Source organism: Triticum aestivum, chromosome 1B, assembly GCF_018294505.1.
Source record: "Triticum aestivum cultivar Chinese Spring chromosome 1B, IWGSC CS RefSeq v2.1, whole genome shotgun sequence".
Taxonomy (NCBI): Eukaryota; Viridiplantae; Streptophyta; class Magnoliopsida; order Poales; family Poaceae; genus Triticum; species Triticum aestivum.
Window position 1 is genome coordinate 683,811,528 of NC_057795.1, and position 19,373 is coordinate 683,830,900.

The 19,373-nt window shown below is 46.3% G+C and overlaps 1 protein-coding gene across 1 annotated transcript; it reads left to right on the forward strand.

Moving 5' to 3' along the window:
• Window positions 1–7,991: 7,991 nt before the first annotated feature.
• Window positions 7,992–9,236, forward strand: LOC123082486 (F-box protein At1g67130-like). Its single transcript, XM_044504821.1, has 2 exons — window positions 7,992–8,175; window positions 8,281–9,236. Exon 2 carries the CDS (start codon window positions 8,301–8,303, stop codon window positions 9,234–9,236), a length of 936 nt encoding a protein of 311 aa, XP_044360756.1. The 5' UTR covers window positions 7,992–8,175; window positions 8,281–8,300.
• Window positions 9,237–19,373: the final 10,137 nt, after the last annotated feature.

Genomic DNA, 19,373 nt, shown 5'->3' on the forward strand with positions numbered 1-19,373 from the left:
CTACCGGAGAGTCAAGACGAAAACGTGTGCCAACCCCTATGCATAGGTTCATGGGAGGAACCCGCAAGTTGGTCACCAAAACATACATCAAGTGGCACATGGTATCCCATTGTCACCACAGATAAGCACGACAAGACATACATCAAGTGTTCTCAAATCATTAAAAACTCAATCCGATAAGATAACTTCAAAGAGAAAACTCAATCCATTACAAGAGAGTAGAGGGGGAGAAACACCATAAGATCCAACTATAATAGCAAAGCTCGCGATACATCAAGATCGTGCCATAGAGGGAACACGAGAGAGAACACAAGAGAGAGAGAGAGAGAGAGAGAGAGAGAGAGAGAGAGAGATCAAACACATAGCTACTGGTACATACCCTCAGCCTCGAGGGTGAACTACTCCCTCCTCGTCATGGATAGCGCTGGGATGATGAAGATGGCCACCGATGATGGGATCCCCCCTCCAGAAGGGTGTCAGAACGGGCTCCCTAGAGGTTTTTGGTGGCTACAGAGGCTTGCGGCGGCGGAACTCCCGATCTATCTTCTCCTTGGATGTTTTTAGGGTACGTGGGACTATATAGGCAAAAGAAGTCGGTCGGGAGGTGCTCGAGGGGCCCACGAGACAGGGGGCGCGCCCAGGGGGTGGGCGCGCCCTCCTATCTCCAGGCCTCCTCGAGGATCTTCTGACGTGAACTCCAAGTCTCCCGGATCATATTCTTCCCAAAAGTCACGCTCCCGAAGGTTTCATTCCGTTTGGACTCCGTTGATATTCCTTTTTCTTTGAAATACTGAAATAGGCAATAAAACAACAATATGTGCTGGGCCTCCGGTTAATAGGTTAGTCCCAAAAGTAATATAAAAGTGTATAATAAAGCCCATAATCATTCAAAACAGATAATATAATAGCATGAATGCTTCATAAATTATAGATACGTTGGAGACGTATCAGCATCCCCAAGCTTAATTCCTGCTCGTCCTTGAGTAGGTAAATGATAAAAGAAAGAATTTATGAAGTGTGAATGCTAGCAGGTGCACAAGTTTGATCAATGATAATTTCAATCACCTTTTCTAGCATGTTTATATGTCATAACAGTAGTTCATCTCATAAAACTTTTCATAATCAAGTAACAAGCAATTCACATGTTAAAGCATAGACCATAAACTTTCTTGAAAACTAGCAAACTTCATTCTTAGTCATCAAAAAATTGCAATTCATCTTATTTTCAGGAAGGGTCTATGTTAGAGCTTTGATTTAGCAAACTCCACATACTCAACTATCATATAGTCTTCTACATTTGCTAACACTCACGCAATACTTGTGGTTATGGAGTCTTAATCAGACACAGAGAAAGATAGGGGCTTATAGTGTTGCCTCCAAACGGATTCACCTTTGGGTGATGTCAACAATAATAGTTCATGCTAACTTATATCCAATTGGATATATATATCAGGATCACCCCAACACAAAGTGCTTGCCAAAGGATAAAATGAAAAAGGGAAAGGTGAAGATCACCTTGACTCTTGCATAAAGTAAAAGACATAAAGTAAAAGATAGGCCCTTCGCAGAGGGAAGCACGGATTTGTAGAGGTGCTAGAGCTCGATTTTGAAATAGAGATAAATAATTTTGAGAGGTATGATCTCATTGTCAACATAACAACTAAGAGTTCCCAATATCTTACATACTACATACATTATAGGCGGTTCCCAAACAGAATGGTAAAAGTTTTACTCCCCCTCCACCAACAATCATCAATCCATGGCTTTCCCGAAACAACGGGTGCCTCCAACTAACATCAAACCTGGGGGAGTTTTGTTGGCAATTATTTTTGATTTGATTTTGATCTTTTGATCATGGGACTGGGCATCCCGGTTACCAGCCATTTTTCTTGTGAATGATGAGCGGAGTCCACTCACCTTGAGAATAACCCACCTAGCATGGAAGACACTGACAACCCCTAGTTGCTATATGAGCAATTCGGGCATACAAAACAGATTATAATTTGAAGGTTTAGAGTTTGGCACATGCAAATTTACTTGGAACGGCAGGTAAATACCGCATATAAGTAGGTATGGTGGATACTCATGGCAAAAAATGGGTTTAAGGATATTGTAAGCACAAGTAGTATCTCTACTTGGTGCAAGGAATTTTGCAAGCATGAGGGGGAAATGTAAACTCAACATGTTTGAATGATCCATGACAATATACTTTAACTGAGATGTGAGAAAACATAACCCATTACGTTGTCTTCCTTGTCCAACATCAACTCTTTAGCATGTCATACTTAATGAGTGCTCACAATTATTAAAGATGTCCATGATAATATATTTATATGTGAAATCTCTCTTCCTTCAATATTCTTTCATGAATTGTTTAAATGACCAATACAATGCTTGCTAACCGTCAATAAATTTACAACCTCTACTTCTTAGACGTGAAGTCATTACTCCCCATGGGATAAGCAAATGAGGCATATATAATTTCAGATTTATGACATTCAACTCATTCAACCATTTACTCATAGGATATAAGTGAAGCACACGAGTAAATGACAAACTACTCCAAAAAGATATAAGTGTAGATCAATGAGTAGCTAAATAATTATGTAACTATGTGAAGACTCTCTCTCTCATTTAAGAATTTCAGATCTTGGTATTGTATTCAAACAGCAAGCAAAATAAAATGACATTGCAAGGATAGCACAACTCATGTGAAGAAGCAAAAACTTAGGTTCAACCGATACTAACCGATAATTGTTGAAGAAGAAAGGTGAGATGCCTACCGGGGCATCCCCAAGCTTAGATGCTTGAGACTTCTTGGAATATTATCTTGCGGTACCTTGGGCATCCCCAAGCTTCAGCTTTTGTGTCTCCTTAATTCCTTTCGTATCATGGTTTCTCTTTTTATCAAAAGCTTCATCCACACCAAACTCAACAAGAACTCGTGAGATAGGTTAGTATAAAACAATGCAAAACCTTATCATTTTCTACTGTAGCAAATCACTAAAATTATTATTCAACATTTCATACTAAATGTCTCTGCATATTTAATACTCGTATCCTTAAATAGAATCATTAAACAAGCAAGCATATACAAACAATGCAAACATAACAGCAATCTGCCAAAACAGCATAGTCGGTAAAGAATGCAAGATTCGTCATACTTCCCTAACTCCAACAATTATAAGAAAAATACTAAGCTGTAAAAGATTTATCAGATCTCATTATGAAAAAATATTCAACATTATTTCACTCTGTGACTTTTCTAGGGAATTTTTGCAACAGCGCCAAACTTTCTGTTTTCAAACAGCAACATGTATACTAGCAAAATAAGCATGGTAAAGGCCATCCTTGACATTTTTATTGAACCTAAAGATGCAAAACATTAATCTAAATAACAGAAAGCAAATACTAACAAAATAAAATGACGCTCCAAGCAAAACACATATCATGTGGCGAATAAAAATATAGCTCCAAGTAAAGTTACCAATGAACGAAGACGAAAGAGGGGATGCCTTCCGGGGCATCCGCAAGCTTAGTTGCTTGGTTGTCCTTGAATATTACCTTGGGGTGCCTTGGGAATCCCCAAGCTTAGGCTCTTGCCACTCCTTATTCCATAGTCCATCGAATCTTTACCCAAAACTTGAAAACTTCAACCACACAAAACTCAAGACAAAACTCGTAAGCTCCGTTAGTATAAGTAAATAAATCACCACTTAGGTACTGTAATGAACTGATTCTTTATTTATATTTGTGTTAAACCTACTGTATTCCAACTTCTCTATGGTTCATACCCTTACATACTAGCCATAGATTCATCAAAATAAGCAAACAACACAATGAAAACAGAATCTTTCAAAAACAGAACAGTCTGTAGTAATCTGTATCAAACGTATACTTCTGGAACCCCAACAATTATGAAATAAATTGGTGGACCTGAGTAATTTGTCTATTAATCATATGCAAAAAGAATCAACCTAAAAGCACTCTCCAGCAAAAAATGGCAGCTAATCTCGTGAGCGCTAAAGTTTCTGTTTTTCACAGCAAGATCATATAGACTTCACCCAAGTCTTCCCAAAGGTTCTACTTGGCACAAACACTAATTAAAACATAAAACCACATCTAACCAGAGGCTAGATGAATTATTTATTACTAAACAGGAACAAAAAATAAGAAACAAAAATAACATTGGGTTTTCTCCCAACAAGCACTATCGTTTAACGCCCCTAGCTAGGCATGATGATTTCAATGATGCTCACATAAAAGATAAGAATTGAAACATAAAGAGAGCATCATGAAGAATATGACTAGAACATTTAAGTCTAACTCACTTCCTATGCATAGGGATTTTGTGAGCAAACAACTTATGGGAACAATAATCAACTATCATAAGAAGGTAAAACAAGCATAACTTCAAAATTTTCAACACATATAGAGGGAACTTGATATTATTGCAATTCCTACAAGCATATGTTCCTCCCTCACAATAATTTTCAGTAGCATCATGAATTAATTCAACAATATAACCAGCACCTAAAGCATTCTTTCCATGATCTACTTGCATAGAATTTTTATTACTCTCCACATAAGCAAATTTATTCTCATCAATAGTAGTGGGAGCAAACTCAACAAAATAACTATCATGTGAGGCATAATCCAATTGAAAACTAAAATCATGATGACAAGTTTCATTGTTATCATTATTCTTAATAGCATACAAGTCATCACAATAATCGTCATAGATAGCAACTTTGTTCTCATAATCAATTGGAACCTCTTCCGAAATAGTGGAATCATCACTAAAGAAGTGTTATATAGGAAAAAAGAAACAAATACTGAATAATTTGATGCATATGTAAAGCAGAAGAGATAGGAGCGAAAACTCTGTTTTCTGCTCGATGTTTTCAGACGTAGGCAAAACTACTGAAAAATAAATTTGACATGGCTATGCAACTTCACTGTAAAAAACAACTGAAAAAGGAAAAGATGGAAAGCTATTGAAATTGTAAAAAAAAGGAGCTGGTAAACATACACGTTTTTTGAATGTGGGTGGCAACTTTGAGAAAACAAACTTCTCAGTCTCCTCATACCCAACAAAAAGGCTGTTCATACGCCCGTTGCTTGTGTATCTTGGCTTCATCTAGTGGGGGTGAGTTGCAAAAGGCAGACAAAAACACGTTAGGCTAGTGTTGTTTAGCATAAAAAGGCTACTGTGTTGCACCTTCCTGAACTAGTCAGGTAACATTGTAAGACATGGCAAAAAAAGAAAAAAACTGCTTTTAAAAAAAGATGGGTGAAAAACAAAACTCACCCTAAGCTTGCCGTATCCTCCTTGGGGGTTTTTGTCTGCCTTTGCGACTAGTCCTATACATTTGTTGTCCCATGCCTCTACCCGGACTGGGAAATCTGGTACTGCAAAGTCTACCACCAGAGAATCTACATATAACACCTGTTTTGCAGCCACAAAAACAACAACAAAAAGCTGGTGAGAATATAGTTGGGAATCAGTATGGGTTAGCCTTTCTCATTTCTACTATGCTACACAACCAAGCATAAGTATGAAACACAAAAAAGAAAGGGGAAAGGAGCCCAAACAGGTGGTACTTACCACCATGTGGTGCACACACCAGTTTACGACCTTCTTCTTGTTGCTACCCCCTAATGAAGCTTTTATCTGTTCGCTATGAATGCACAGAAGTTGAGCCTCTTCACTCCCTCTAGGTCAGCAACTATTGGGTAGCATCGAGCGCTAACATGCAAGCTCGTTGTAGGGCACATGAAGGTGCAAACTACCACAATCAGCCAGGCCCTCATGAAGTCGTCATCTGCTCTCCCGTTCATCTCTTTTATCATGGTGCAGACGGTTGTTATCTCGGGGGCGCACCCATTCTGAAAACCGAACCTGCTGTTTATGAAAGATATTGCTTCTGCATCCCACCCGTAGAACACTTCCTCCCCTGAATTACGAAGACCCAAGGTGTGGTGGACGCTTTCGGCTGTTACGGGGATCTCGCCCCTGCCTGGGACAACGATGCACTCGCTAGCCGGGTCGTAGATCTGCATTACCCACCTGCTGAGGTCTGCAGGCAGTGTTGTTGCTTTGATCTTCAGTATGCCTCCCAGATGGTAAGTTTCTATCAGATCCTTCTGCCATTGATCCAAGCTCTTGTTTAGCTTTACTAGCCTTGTTGGCGATGCTCTGTTTCTACCTTCCTGAACTTGCTTCTTCCTAGGACGCCTATGGCCTTGTTTTACTCTTGCAGCTCCCTGTTGAAAAGCAACATCAAAACACAAAAAGAGAAACGGATGATTTTCTCTCATTCTCTGCCGAAAGTCATTTTGAAAAAAAAATGTTCAGTGGTGAGTGGGCAGGTACCTCGCCGTTCTGTTCATCCGTGGAGTCCTCCATTCTGTTTGTTTGCCTTGCCTGCATTTGAAAAGGTAAATAAAAATGAACGCAAATTGTGGTGCTGTTTGGCAATTTACTCTGACTAAATTTATTGCATAACAACTCTGTACACGACAAAAAATATGTTGAGGATTATAAGGTAGTAACACAAAGCTCTCTATGCAACAATTATGTATTCAGTATGTTCACAAAAAAATAGATATTCTGCCTTTGTTAGACCTGGAACCCACATGTTTTCAGTTGCCATGTGATATATCAAAGTTTATTGGTTCTATATCTATTTTGCCTTGTTAGACCTGAAACTGACTACATTTTAGCCTACTCATCTCATATCTGATTCCTACGAAAAACACCACAAAAAAATGCCCTATTATCTATTCTGATGCCCCCCCTACTAAAAGCACATTGTTTATTGCATACTGCCCTATGCCTAAGTTGCATACAAAAACACAGTAAAAATATCCTATCATCAGTCTGAAAAATCGCTTTTGCCCCCTTTGTTTCGACATTACTTTTGCCCTCCACAAAAAACAGATGTTGCTTATGAACCGCAAAAAATGTTGGACACGTATGTTTGCAATGTTTTTCGTTGCTGGGAAAACCATGCTACCTTATACTACAGTATTGCCTACTGAAAAACACAAATATCACATACATTTGCATGTTGAATCTCAAAAAATTGCATACTGAACCACATAAAAAACTTCTACTACTGAAAACTGAGTCAGATTGAGCCCCTCTCCTTCCTCATCTCACCCCGTGCCATCTCCCTGCGCTCCTCCTCGCTTGAGCCTCGGGCGCCGCACCGGAGTTAAGCACGAAAACGAGCCCACCCTCCCCTGCACAGGCGCTGCGGCGACTCCCCGCTGCTCCGCCTCCACTAGTAACCCTCGCCCGGCCCTCGCCTCCTCGCAGGGAAAATCCCTCCCCTCTCTCCCTCTTCCTCGAAGGGAAAATCTCTCATCACCCCCGCCCACCCCCTGCGGTCGTTGGTAACGACGCACCCCCAGCAGCCATGAGATGTGTGCGCGAGGGGGAAAAAGTGGGATGAACTCACCTAGGTCGTCGAAGCAAAAGCGGGATCTCGCTCCCCCCGGGCGCTCGTCGCCGCCTCGCCCTGAACCACCAGCTCCACCCCTCTCCCCCGTCGCCGCTGCCTTCTCCTCCCTGTAAGGCACGCGCGCGCCGCCCCTCGCCCCGCGCGAACTGCTGCGGGGGTCCTTCGCCGGGTCGTCGCCGCGCTCGTTGAATTGAACTCGTCACCGGCCCTCTCGCCGCCCGCGCTCGCGGCAAAGCTAGGGATTTCGAGTGGGATTTGGGTCGTCGCCGGGAGAAGGGTGTGAGGTGGGGAACGGGGAAACAGCAGGATAGGAGCAGCGCGTCTCCCGAAAATTTGAAGCGCCCCGACAAAAAAACGCCGCCCACCTGGTCGGTCCGCCCAGGCCACCTGTCGCGCGCGATGGACGGTCGTGGTGCGGCCGCTCGGAAGCGCTGGATCGCGCGTGCTCGTTAGACAGCGATTGGGTAAAATAAATTGGGCCTGTGCATATGGATATCGGATAGTGGGTTGGGAGAGGCATCATCGGATTGTTTTGGGTTAAGAAAATGGGCCAGTGTTGCCTATCAAAGCTGGCCGTTTGCCTCAGAAAATAAAATCAAAGCTGGCTGTACTCCGTGCCGTCTCCGATCCAAATTCCCCGCGCCGTCCGGCTTCAGATCGATCGATCGCTGCGGTCGCCGCCATCTCGTTCATCGCCGAGCTTCAGGTCTGCTGCCCTCTTCTTCCTTCTAATCTTGAAAGAGAGACATGCGTCCGGGAGGCGCGCATCTCAATTCTCAACCCTAAACGAAATTCCTCTACCACTCAGCAGCAGCAGCTCGGGTACACGGGATGGAGAAAAGGAGGAAGAAGGAGGAGGAGGAGCAGCAGGCGATAGAGGGCCTCCCCAACGACCTCCTTCGAGAGATCCTGTCGCGGTTGCCGTACCAGTCTCTGTGCCGCTCAAAGTGCGTGTCGACGGCGTGGCTCGCGATGTGTTCCGACCCTGCCGTCCGTCGGAGATCGCCGCAGACGCTCTCCGGTTTCTTTGGCCTCTCCCACAGCGGCAGCAACCGTTTCGTCAACCTTTCCGGGAGAGGCCGGCCGCTGGTCGACCCTTCTCTCCCTTTCCTGAATGGCTTCGAGAGCGTCAAGCTCTTAAACTGCTGCGGCGGCATCCTTCTCTGCCACGGCATGCGAGCGGACGGTGCACAATACATTGTGTGCAACCCTGCGACCGAGGAGATCTGGGCCGTGCTGCCTGTGCCTGATACCCATGAGATACCACGTCCTTGGGGTTACAGCACCATCTGCTTGTGTTTTAAACCTATCGTCCCCTCTCGCTTTGCGGTGTTTGTCATCATTGATAATGGTCACGACATTACCATTATGGAGGTCTACTCATCGGATACCGGAGAATGGACTTCCATGTCGAGCCGATGGGGTCACAAAATTGTGTTGTATTGCTTGGAACCAGAATACTTTTTCTTAAATAGCACTCTGCATTCCAGTGCCTATGATTCTCGTGTGGAGACATTTGACTCGGAGGGAAATTCAATAAACATGATAGTTGCAGTGGACACAAGCGGGGATACTTGGAGGACAACTCGACAGCCAACCAAAGCTAAACTTAATTTCTTTGGGCACTCTCAAGGACGATTACATGGAATGGATATAGACAATCGTAATGGTTGCCGGATATCAGTTTGGGTTTGGTTTTCTTATCAGTTGCGTCCAGGATCATTTGTTTTTGTGGCTTTAAACATTGTTTTGTTGGCAAGTCCGTGAGAACTTGCAAGCTACCCTTCAATAGGTTGTGTCTAGCTAGTAAAATGAACGAGTCAAGTCCATTTATTTATAGTAAGCTAAGTACTTTTGGTGTGTAACTTGTTATCCCAACAAAGTTAAATATTGATGGTGCCTTGTTTTTGATGCACTCTGAAGTGTTATTATCTCATTTGTTATTTGAAAGGGTTATCTCTTTTTTGCAGTAATATAATTATATGTTAGGGCTGGCTTCTCTAGTTGTTGTATCTTGTACATACAAGCAGGGAGGTTCCTTTAGTGAAATCTGCATGCCTGGTGCTTCCCAACAATATGTGCTAGACCGATTAAAGGAATTATAACTTTTCTAGGGAGATAGAAGAACACACCCTCATGTCATGGCATGTTTTTAGTTAGGACTTAGGACTTGTTATGCGATGTCATGCAGGTTCACCGTTCATTTCTATCGCTCGTGCAACCCATAGTGTGTGATGTTCGTTTTTGTTCTTACTAAGCAGTCCATGACCAATGTGTCCTGTCTTGAATTCAAGTTGATGCCTGGCTGATTCATTTTCTTTTTGAAAATAAAAAGGTGGCACATGGCCGACCTTATATTTCAAAAGAGGCATAAGCCTGAAGAAAGTGCAGTTACATAACTTGTGAAGTTCACCCAGGTGCAAGGCCACAAGCAGCCTGGGAAGGTAATGAGAAGAGAAAAGAGGAGAGGAGTGGAAAAGGTCGAAATCTAGCCATTAAGCATGGTAACCCATGTCTGCAAATCGTCCTTGTCTTGCTGCTTTGTGGCTCTGTTACTCGAGAGGCAAATCAGATTGGCTGAATGAAACCTGATATATGACTCTGACCAGCACTTAGCATTGAAAACTCGATCATTTCTAGCCTCCCAGAGTGTGATAGCACAGGCCGCAAAAGCAACATTCCATTTGGCCTTGAACTGAAGGTGGTTCATCGCCTGACAAACAAAGTGCTGAATGTTAGGTGAGTCGCGTGCCAACTAGGGCTGGACACGAGCCGAGCCGAGCCGAATTCAGACCGAGCCTGCCTTTGGCTCGCCTAAAGCAAGCCGAGCTTGGCTCGGCTCGTTCGTTGAACGAGCCTGTTTCTGATGGCTCGGCTCGTTTTGCCTCTAGCTCGGTCCAACCCGAGCAGCTCGTGTGGCACACGCCTCTGTAGTATGTGCTTGCATTCGTTGGGACGGCAGATGCTTGGCTAGCGAAGAAAGGTGGCGGCCGATGCGGCGATGACAGGGCGCGTGTGCCGTTGGTGCCGAGAGCGCCTTCCAGTGTCGAGCGCGGCGAGGATGATGACGACATCCGGCATGGCGAGGACGAAGACGGCTACACTCTACACAATCAAGCAGAAGCATTCATCCATCCATCCCTCCATCGCGTGTACGCAGGCGCAGCCATGCAGGTAGGACTCCTACATGCAGGGGAGGATGTATGTCGTCTGCCGTCCGTGCGCTCATGCAGGGGAGCGCGAGAGTGCCGAGCATGTGCGCGCCCAGCCACGACCAGGGATGGGAAGAAAGGAGAGAGTACCTGCTCTTCAGGTTCGGCAAGAAACCAGGGGAGGCGCGTCCGCCGGCGTTCGGTGTGGTGAGGAAAGGCCGTCGCCCCGTCGCCATCGGTCCAGTTTTTGCGGCGCGGCGAGGTGAGGGATGAGGCAGCGCCGAACAGAGGAAGGGAGGGGCTCGTGCCCTAATGCCAGATTGGCCGATGGGAACTGGGCTGGGCCTCGAGCGAGTCACCGAGTTGGACCGGGCGAAACTCGGCTCGGCCCGGTCGGGAATCGGGCCTCTTTTCATGACTGGGCTCGCTCGTTAATTGTATCGGGCCGAGCTGTAACGGGCCGAGCTGGAGCGAGCTTCGGGCCGAGCCGAAAAGCTCGCTCGGACATCCAGTCCTAGTGCCAACGGAGCCAGCAAGAGTCTGTTCCAGAGAGCATTAAGCGGACTGCGGACGGCAACGAAGAACCAGGTGGTCATCTGTTTCCAGAGCCGGACAAACGTCACATCCAGCATTCGGGGCAACCACCGACCAGCCCTTCCGAACCATATTATCCTTTGTGTTCAGGCGTCCCCAGAAAACGAGCCACAAGAAGACTCTGTACTTGATAGGAATAATAGAGTCCCATATCCATGATACAGGAGCCCAGAGAGCATTAAGCGGACTGCGGACGGCAACGAAGAACCAGGTGGTCATCTGTTTCCAGAGCCGGACAAACGTCACATCCAGCATTCGGGGCAACCGCCGACCAGCCCTTCCGAACCATATTATCCTTTGTGTTCAGGCGTCCCCAGAAAACGAGCCACAAGAAGACTCTGTACTTGATAGGAATAATAGAGTCCCATATCCATGATACAGGAGCCCAGAGAGCATTAAGCGGACTGCGGACGGCAACGAAGAACCAGGTGGTCATCTGTTTCCAGAGCCGGACAAACGTCACATCCAGCATTCGGGGCAACCACCGACCAGCCCTTCCGAACCATATTATCCTTTGTGTTCAGGCGTCCCCAGAAAACGAGCCACAAGAAGACTCTGTACTTGATAGGAATAATAGAGTCCCATATCCATGATACAGGAGCCCAAAGAACTCCTCGGAAGGTTAGCAACTTGTAGAAGTAGCGCGTACTTAAGCTGTTGCCTTCAAGCGAGGGGGCCCGTGCATCCAGGCTTGAACTGTCCGGGGCGATATCCACGACGAGCTGGTTTAGCAGTTGCAGTTCTTGGGTGGCTGTCTGTGAGAGGTTTGGGTGCAGCTGCACACTCCAGCCCCCTTCTGTAAACTGAGATTGAAGAGAGCAATCCTGGGAAGACCTGCCTCAGTCTACCAGCTACCAACCAGTGGTCGTGCTGCCACTGCCAATAGAGCAGCGTGAGGAAGAAATGACCATAGGGATGCAACTCTTGAAACCCTTCCACACAGCAGTATGCCAGTATCTTTGTTATGTCCCTTAAGAGGCTGATTCATTTTCTAAAAATCCTAAGATTTTACTGTCGTATAGCAGTTTGAACAGAGTCCAGTTTGCATATTTAAGAACTCCACGCACAATTCAGAATGTTACATACATAGCGCATAACAAAATTGCGCAAGTTCATTCAGACTGCTAATTTGCTAAAGCAGAGTCAAATGTGGGTCTGACTAATAGAAGATGTTACTCAGTCCGTTGGTGCGGGTTGTTAGCTGCCTGTGCCCATTGGAGAGTAGGACTGCAAGAAAAGCTCGAGGCTCGTGAGTAAAATAATTAATTCTTCTTTGATTCGACTCGCCCTCAACATTAATTCTTCTTTGGCCTTGACATCGTCTTCGTTGGCTCCTGGCGCTGGGAGACCTTTGTCTCGCCTGCTGGTAGGGCCGACTATGGTGAGGGCAAAGCAGAGGCGCAGGAAGCCTGAAGCTTTCCTTCAGTCATGTTCAAGATAAAAAAAAATCCTTGAAAGTTCAAGAACTACGTATATCTAGAGTAAAATGCATATTGCGCCCTTATTCTTGGTGGCCATGCCTATAAGGGTTCCCATACTCGGAAAGTGCCCCGACACGGCCTTGATACCGGTGAATATATGGCCCTGAGCTCGGTATGGCGCATGAATACGGTTTGCAACTTTGCATAATAAATGAGATAATAACACTTCAACCTGTAGTCTACTTTCTCTGCACTTGAGAATCGCCTACAACTACAAGCTGTGGTCTGAAGGAGGCAAAACAAGTTGCCCATGTCAAACTGATCGATTGGGTTGCCAGATTATTCGTGGCACAGGACCCTGAGTCTTATAGACCTACGCACCAACTTATTCAGTAAGCGCTCTGTTTTTTTTGTTTTTTTTTTTGCAGACTGAAACAGTTTAGTTGGACATCCTTCAGTTATAGCACGAAGCTGAACTGACGATGCCATTGCAAGGTATTTATTTACTTGCGCAGAAAACCACCAGCTAGGAAATACAGAAGGAATCCAACACACACAATATGTTGCTCAGACGCAAACAGCATTGTCGTTGATTCTTCTACCTACGAACTTTTATTTACTTCTGAAATTATTTTTACCTGTGAACTACTCCACAATGCAAAAGCAGAGCTCCTGCTGTTCACGTCAAAAAAACTACTCCACCATGCAAGGGTTCGAGCATCAAACAGGAGATGCCTACAAGATCTGCTTCTGCTCCAGCTGAACCGACGGCGAGGCATGTACGGGACGGGGAGCACGCTTCCATTGCTGGTGCTGCACGACGAGTCTGACTGAATCCTTCCCGCTCCGAGCATCGAGGGATACGACCAGAGCAGAAAGGCATGCGTGCTTGGTGGCGGCGGACATTGCCTGCCTTGTGGCTGGCGGTCTCCTGGCGTGCGCCCGAAAATCTCACTCTGAAGACAGACAGTGTAATCTGGAAGTCGACACTAAACGGTCCAGATGCTCTCGGTCTCGGACAAAAGATGAAGATGTACAGTTTCAGTTCAAAGCGTTTATTACCGCTGACATTTTTTATCTTAATAAAATAATAGAATCATATTAGCAGAGTGAGTTAACGCGCTGTAACTCGTCGCACCATATAGGCCAATTGCTGATGAAAAAAAACAGTGTAGGCTAGAAATTGTCGTGAATGAGAAGAAAGGAGACGAATAAATTCAGGTCTTAAGTAGCGTAAGGCTCTTCCTCCTTCCCCTGTCATCCCCTATCTATGGATCCCAATCCCCGGACTCCTCGTGAAATCCCCTTGAATCACGTCCACGTGTCATAGGGGAATACAGAATGGTGGAAGAAGTGTCGAAGACGACGAATCGAGTGGATTTGGTCGACAAATCAAATAGAGAGATGTATCTTTCCTTTTCATATAGGGTTTTTAGAACGAGCGTGCAATTTATTTCATTAGAACCGTTTTCAATGTTTGTGAAATATGTGAAACAATGTGTTCCTGCTTGGAAGGTTAAAATACCACTCAAAAAAAAACAAGCGCAACTGAAAAATAAAAAAAATGTTTGGAAGGTCAGTATCATGTTGTCTCAAATCTGCCAAATTCTCCTCTAGCTTCTATTGGGACGATGCTGTTTGCTCGTGTGCGTCGCCATCGTCATCGTTGCCGACACCAGACATGTTGAGGTAGTCACTTTCAAGGCAACCACGCAGAAGATGATGAACGTGTCAAAGACAACCTCGCCGAGAGGAGTAAGTACCACCATGAACGAGGCTGGAGGATCTGGCCATGCTGGTGCTCCATGGCCCCGAATCTCGTTGCCGCCATCCTAGCTTCCCACCGCCAATGCCCTTGACTACCCGACCATCCTCTCATTCATTATGTCTTCTTTTTGACGAGAATAGTAGGAGCTCTGCCTTTGCATTATAAGTAAGAGGGGGTCAGAACGTGCAACATGTTCCCACCATGAGAGGTTGGCAGGAAAAAACAAACACACACGCTGTAAACATCCACACACTCTGGCTACATCTCTGTAATTATGGGAGACTCCTTTGCTGCTTGGTACAGGGAAACATCATCATTGATTAGTGTTGAAACCCCTATCGCCGTTAGTTCCTTTTGCTCAAACACCCGCCTATTCCGCTCCTTCCACAAGTTCCAAGCGGTGTATGCCGCCCAAGTGATCCCCTCATGGACCCTGCCCCGCCCACCCGGGGCGGCGCAGAGCCTAGTCCACCAGTCTTCAATTGAGGAGGCAGTTGATGCGGCAGCGCACATTGTGCTATGCGTTCTCTGAATTTGACACCACACCTCCTTGGCGAAACAACACTGCAGAGTTAAGTGCATAGCTGTTTCCTCTTCTTGGTCACATAATTTGCATTTTTCATTGTGGGGCCATCCTCTGGAACAAAGCCGATCCGCGGTCCAGTTTCTGTTTTGTAATAGCAGCCATATGTAGAATTTAACCTTGCCCTCCATTCTGCACTTCCAGACCTTTTCCAACCCCGGTTGTTCAATTCTGGCCACGAACTGAATTGCATAGGCAGCGGAGGCCGAGTATTTTGCACTTGCAGTTATAGACCATCCAATCTGATCCTTTAATTCCGCAAGCATTACCGTTTGAAGCAAGTGCCACAACTTGACGAATTCAGTCATCTGCGCGTCGGTGTTCATCCTCTGCATACCATGCATCCACCGGCCTGTTACAAACGCCTCCCTGACTAAAAGTCTCTTGAACCTGGCAAGCTTAAAAATCTCCGGCGCGACAGTGCAGAGTGCTTCCCCATACAGCCATCGACCCGTCCAGAAGATTGTGAGGCGTCCATCTCCCACTTGGATTGAGGTGCAGCTCGAGAAAAGTTGCTTGTCCACAGCATCAGTTGGTGTGGGGGAACCCTTCCAAGGCCGATCAACATCATCCCATCTAAACCACTCCCAGCGCAACCGGAGCGCCCTGCTGAAACAGTCGATGTTCTTCACCCCTAGGCCTCCATATTTCTTGGGGGAGCAAATCCGTGCCCAGCTTACCAGGCTTTTGCCACCAGCCGATGCATCCTCCGACTCCCAAAGGAAGTTTCTCCTGAGCTTGTCAACTCTTTTGATGAACCACTTGTCTGGTTGGAGGACCATCAAGAAAAAGGTGGCTATGGCCGTGACGACCGAGTTGATGTAGATCAGCCTTCCCATTCCACTACTAGGGAAAAGGCTAGCAGCAGCGCGGGTTTTAGGTGTATCAGTAGCGCAGGGTGGGGCGCTACTAATAAGGCGCTACAGCTAATGTATAGCAGTAGCGCGTTGTCACCGGCGCTACTGCTACACAAGTGTAGCAGCAGCGCGCTTACTGGGAGCACGCTACTGCTAGTAGCTCTAGCGCCCTTTGCAGCAACACGCTACTACTATAGAGGCGTTGCTGCTAACTTCTATACACTCGCTACTGCTAATTTAACAGGTTTTTTGTTTTTTTGGCATATTTGTTTTGTATTTGAACAGGCTTTATAGAAGAATCTTTAGCACATAGAAATGTCATCATGATACACATACAAATGCCTGGGAGACCATGAATATAATCATAGCATATACATACAAATAGTCTCATCATAATCATCATCCAACACAAAGTGGTCTCTCGTCATCATCTCGAAAATAGCGATACAAGTCCTTGATTACTTGCAAATACATCGTCATCCATCTAAACAATGGTATACGCGAAAAGAGCTATCACTTTGAGTACATGAGTTCGTATCCCTCTCTCGCATTAGCGTGAACCTAAACTAACTACTGCCTGTCGCTCGGAAACCGGAAACCGGCAACACCTGGGCCTGACACTCCGGCCACTCATCGTATATATACTCCTGGCGTAGCACTTCTTCGCCATCGATGATCTATGCACCTGCATCGTCACATGAGTAGATGATATGCAACATATATAGTTGAGCAACAGAAAGAGACAGACTTGACAAAAATAGAAACAACATATCATAAGCATAAATAACAAAGTTCATCGTAACCAAAATGCCCTAACTAGAGTGATCTTCGCTAGTCGAGGAGGAGGACGGTTTAATTACATCACAAATAAAGTTTCACTGCGCATAACTCAAAGTTTTGTCATACAGAAAGTATGGACTAAACAGACACATTGTCATATATCGACAATCACTCCAACATGCCGTGCCATCCATCGAGGTCAGGGAGATAGTCCCCGAGCTTAGTGAAAGGCTTCATGTCGAGACGCTGAGAGGCTATGCATGTTCGGACGTCTTCCCGCGACATTTGTCCTCCGTAGAACATCCCTGTTTTTCCGACGACCTCTTTCATGATGATTTGGGCAAGTTCGCGCTGGATGTTATAGAACTCAGCTCGAAGTCGATGATCCTCGATATCTCCTATGTCCTTTGCCCATTGCAGAATATGGGCATCGCCAGATCTAGGTGACATGTGAAGGTTCTGGTGATCCCGTCTGTACTCCAGCATGTGGTGTAGGACATAGAATCCATCATTAAGAGAATCGTTCGGTTGCTGGATGCAGCAGAAGTCGGTCTTATGGCTGAAGGCGGCCCTGCCGCCCCTTCTCTTCTTGTCCCTAACCTCTCCACCCCTTGCTTGGTAGTAAAACATAGCACTGTCGAGAACATCTTTGATGTGGGTGTAATCCTTTTTGTGAATGTTCTTCGACGAGTCCAAGTAAAGAGCGTGGGAGAATCGGGGGTAGAGGATGATGAGGACGGCGCGCCCGCCGCTGCGCAAAATAAGTACACCTCAAATTAATTAGCCTCCACCGTGCAAATGAATTATTGAAATCGAAGGAAGGATAGCAGCGCAGATGACTTACACGGGATGATAAGGCACGAGAATCGCCTCCTTGTCCTTATTGGCGAGCATGAAACTGACGATGTAATCCGTCGCATATTCACGCTGCTCTGCACAGACTCCCAAGAAGCTCTCGTGCATGTAGTACGGGTCAGCGACACAGATATGACGTATCTACTTAACCCCAATGATGTAGTTCATGTGCAAGGCATAAAGGCGGACAAACGTAAAATCCAGCTTCTTCACGTGAAACATGTCGAATATGTAATCGAATCGGAGGAAGAACTTATCCGCAGGGAAGCTGTCGACGTACGACATTTGCCGCAGAACGTTAACCACGTAGAGTGGGTATCCTGGATCTTTCGAGGCGATGAGGCATTTCTCTACCCGCAGCACATCGTCATGAAGTCTCCTTAGATCGCCGAATCTGGCCCGTAGCGCTGTTGCAGGTAGGATTGGTTGATCGAGGATATGCCATTTATCCGCATCGGGGATATCTATACGGTCCTGAAGCGAGGCTGCTGAGGCGGCTGGATCATAGAATCAGCTTTTTTGCCTTTCCTCGCTCTCTTCCTAGACTTCTTTACTACCGGAAGGTCGCCAATAACACGTTGAGACGGTAATTCAGGCACCGACTCATGACACTCAAACCCTGAGGAGGCGCCAGTATAGACATACTGTTCAGCGCCATCGTCATCCTCATCCTCATCCATGGCGACGTCATCAGCGACTAATGGAGCCTCCTCCTTACCCCGTCCGCTATCACCCAACCCGACACCCGGCGCTAATTGGGTAGGTGGGGTGTTGATGTTCATACCTTGCTGAGGCTGCGTGCTCGTGGGTGTGCTCTCGGCCGCCTCCAGACGAAGCAGACTCTTTGGCCACAACAGGACCCATCCATTGCAACAATCACCAAGCCGCCGCAGTGTCTCCTCGTCATCCACCAGTAGTGTTGGAGGAGGCAAATTCTCGTGGCCCGGTTCGACACTGGCCATGGAAACCTTGAAGACGTTCGGGGGGATCGGCCGGCTGTGGAACAATGGTTCCTTCGGCTTCATTATCGTCGCCTTCCCCACGGCCACCTTCTGGTCGCCGATGGTGTACAATATGGTGCACGGGGTTTCGTCGGCCTGCAAAGAAAAGTCTGCGACATGAGACATCCGAAAGGCAACGAAAACGGGAGATTATACATTTATATTGAAGGGGGCCGGTGTGACAGATACCGTGAGGGCATCGAGCTCAGCCAAAGACGAAGCACCGCCGAGCACGTCCCGTGCGGGAGCAGGTGCGGGAGCCGGTGCGGGAGCAGGTGCTCCCAAGAAGTCAGCAAGGGGAAAGTCCTCTGCATTTTTTTCTGGATTTTTCCTTGTCCAAGTGATAACGCCCGTCACCAAGGAAGTAGAAAAATCTGCAACCGCCTGTTTTGCGGCAGCTACCGCTGTTACAACTGTCTGAGATGATTTCTTCTCAACCGCAATCTCAACCTTCTTGTCGATGTTTTCTTCAGTTAACCTCCGTCTTTCCTTTCTCTCCTCCGTGGTCTCACGGTAGTACTTCTTCCACGTGGCGCCGTCTCCGACACCGTGCACGCATCCATACGACGGTCGAGTATCCACCGGTTGTCATTTCAATATGTTCAACGCCCGGTTGAATGGAGTGTCCCACTTTGGCATCGCCAATGCCTCAGACGGCGAGTCGCTTTCGGCTGCAATCCGATGCTCCTCTCTCTGCAAAAGGCACAAGGATCGTTTACAAATATGACTAACATGTGCAGTCAAATTGATCAGAAACTAAAATTACCAGCAGTCTCATGAACTCCGTAATGACCCGTGTTGTCTCGTAAACCTTCTTCACTGGGTCCCAACGGTGCCGGGCCCTCAGGACGTCACGCTCCTGCGGGACGGTGAAATCCGCCAAGGGGTCTGGG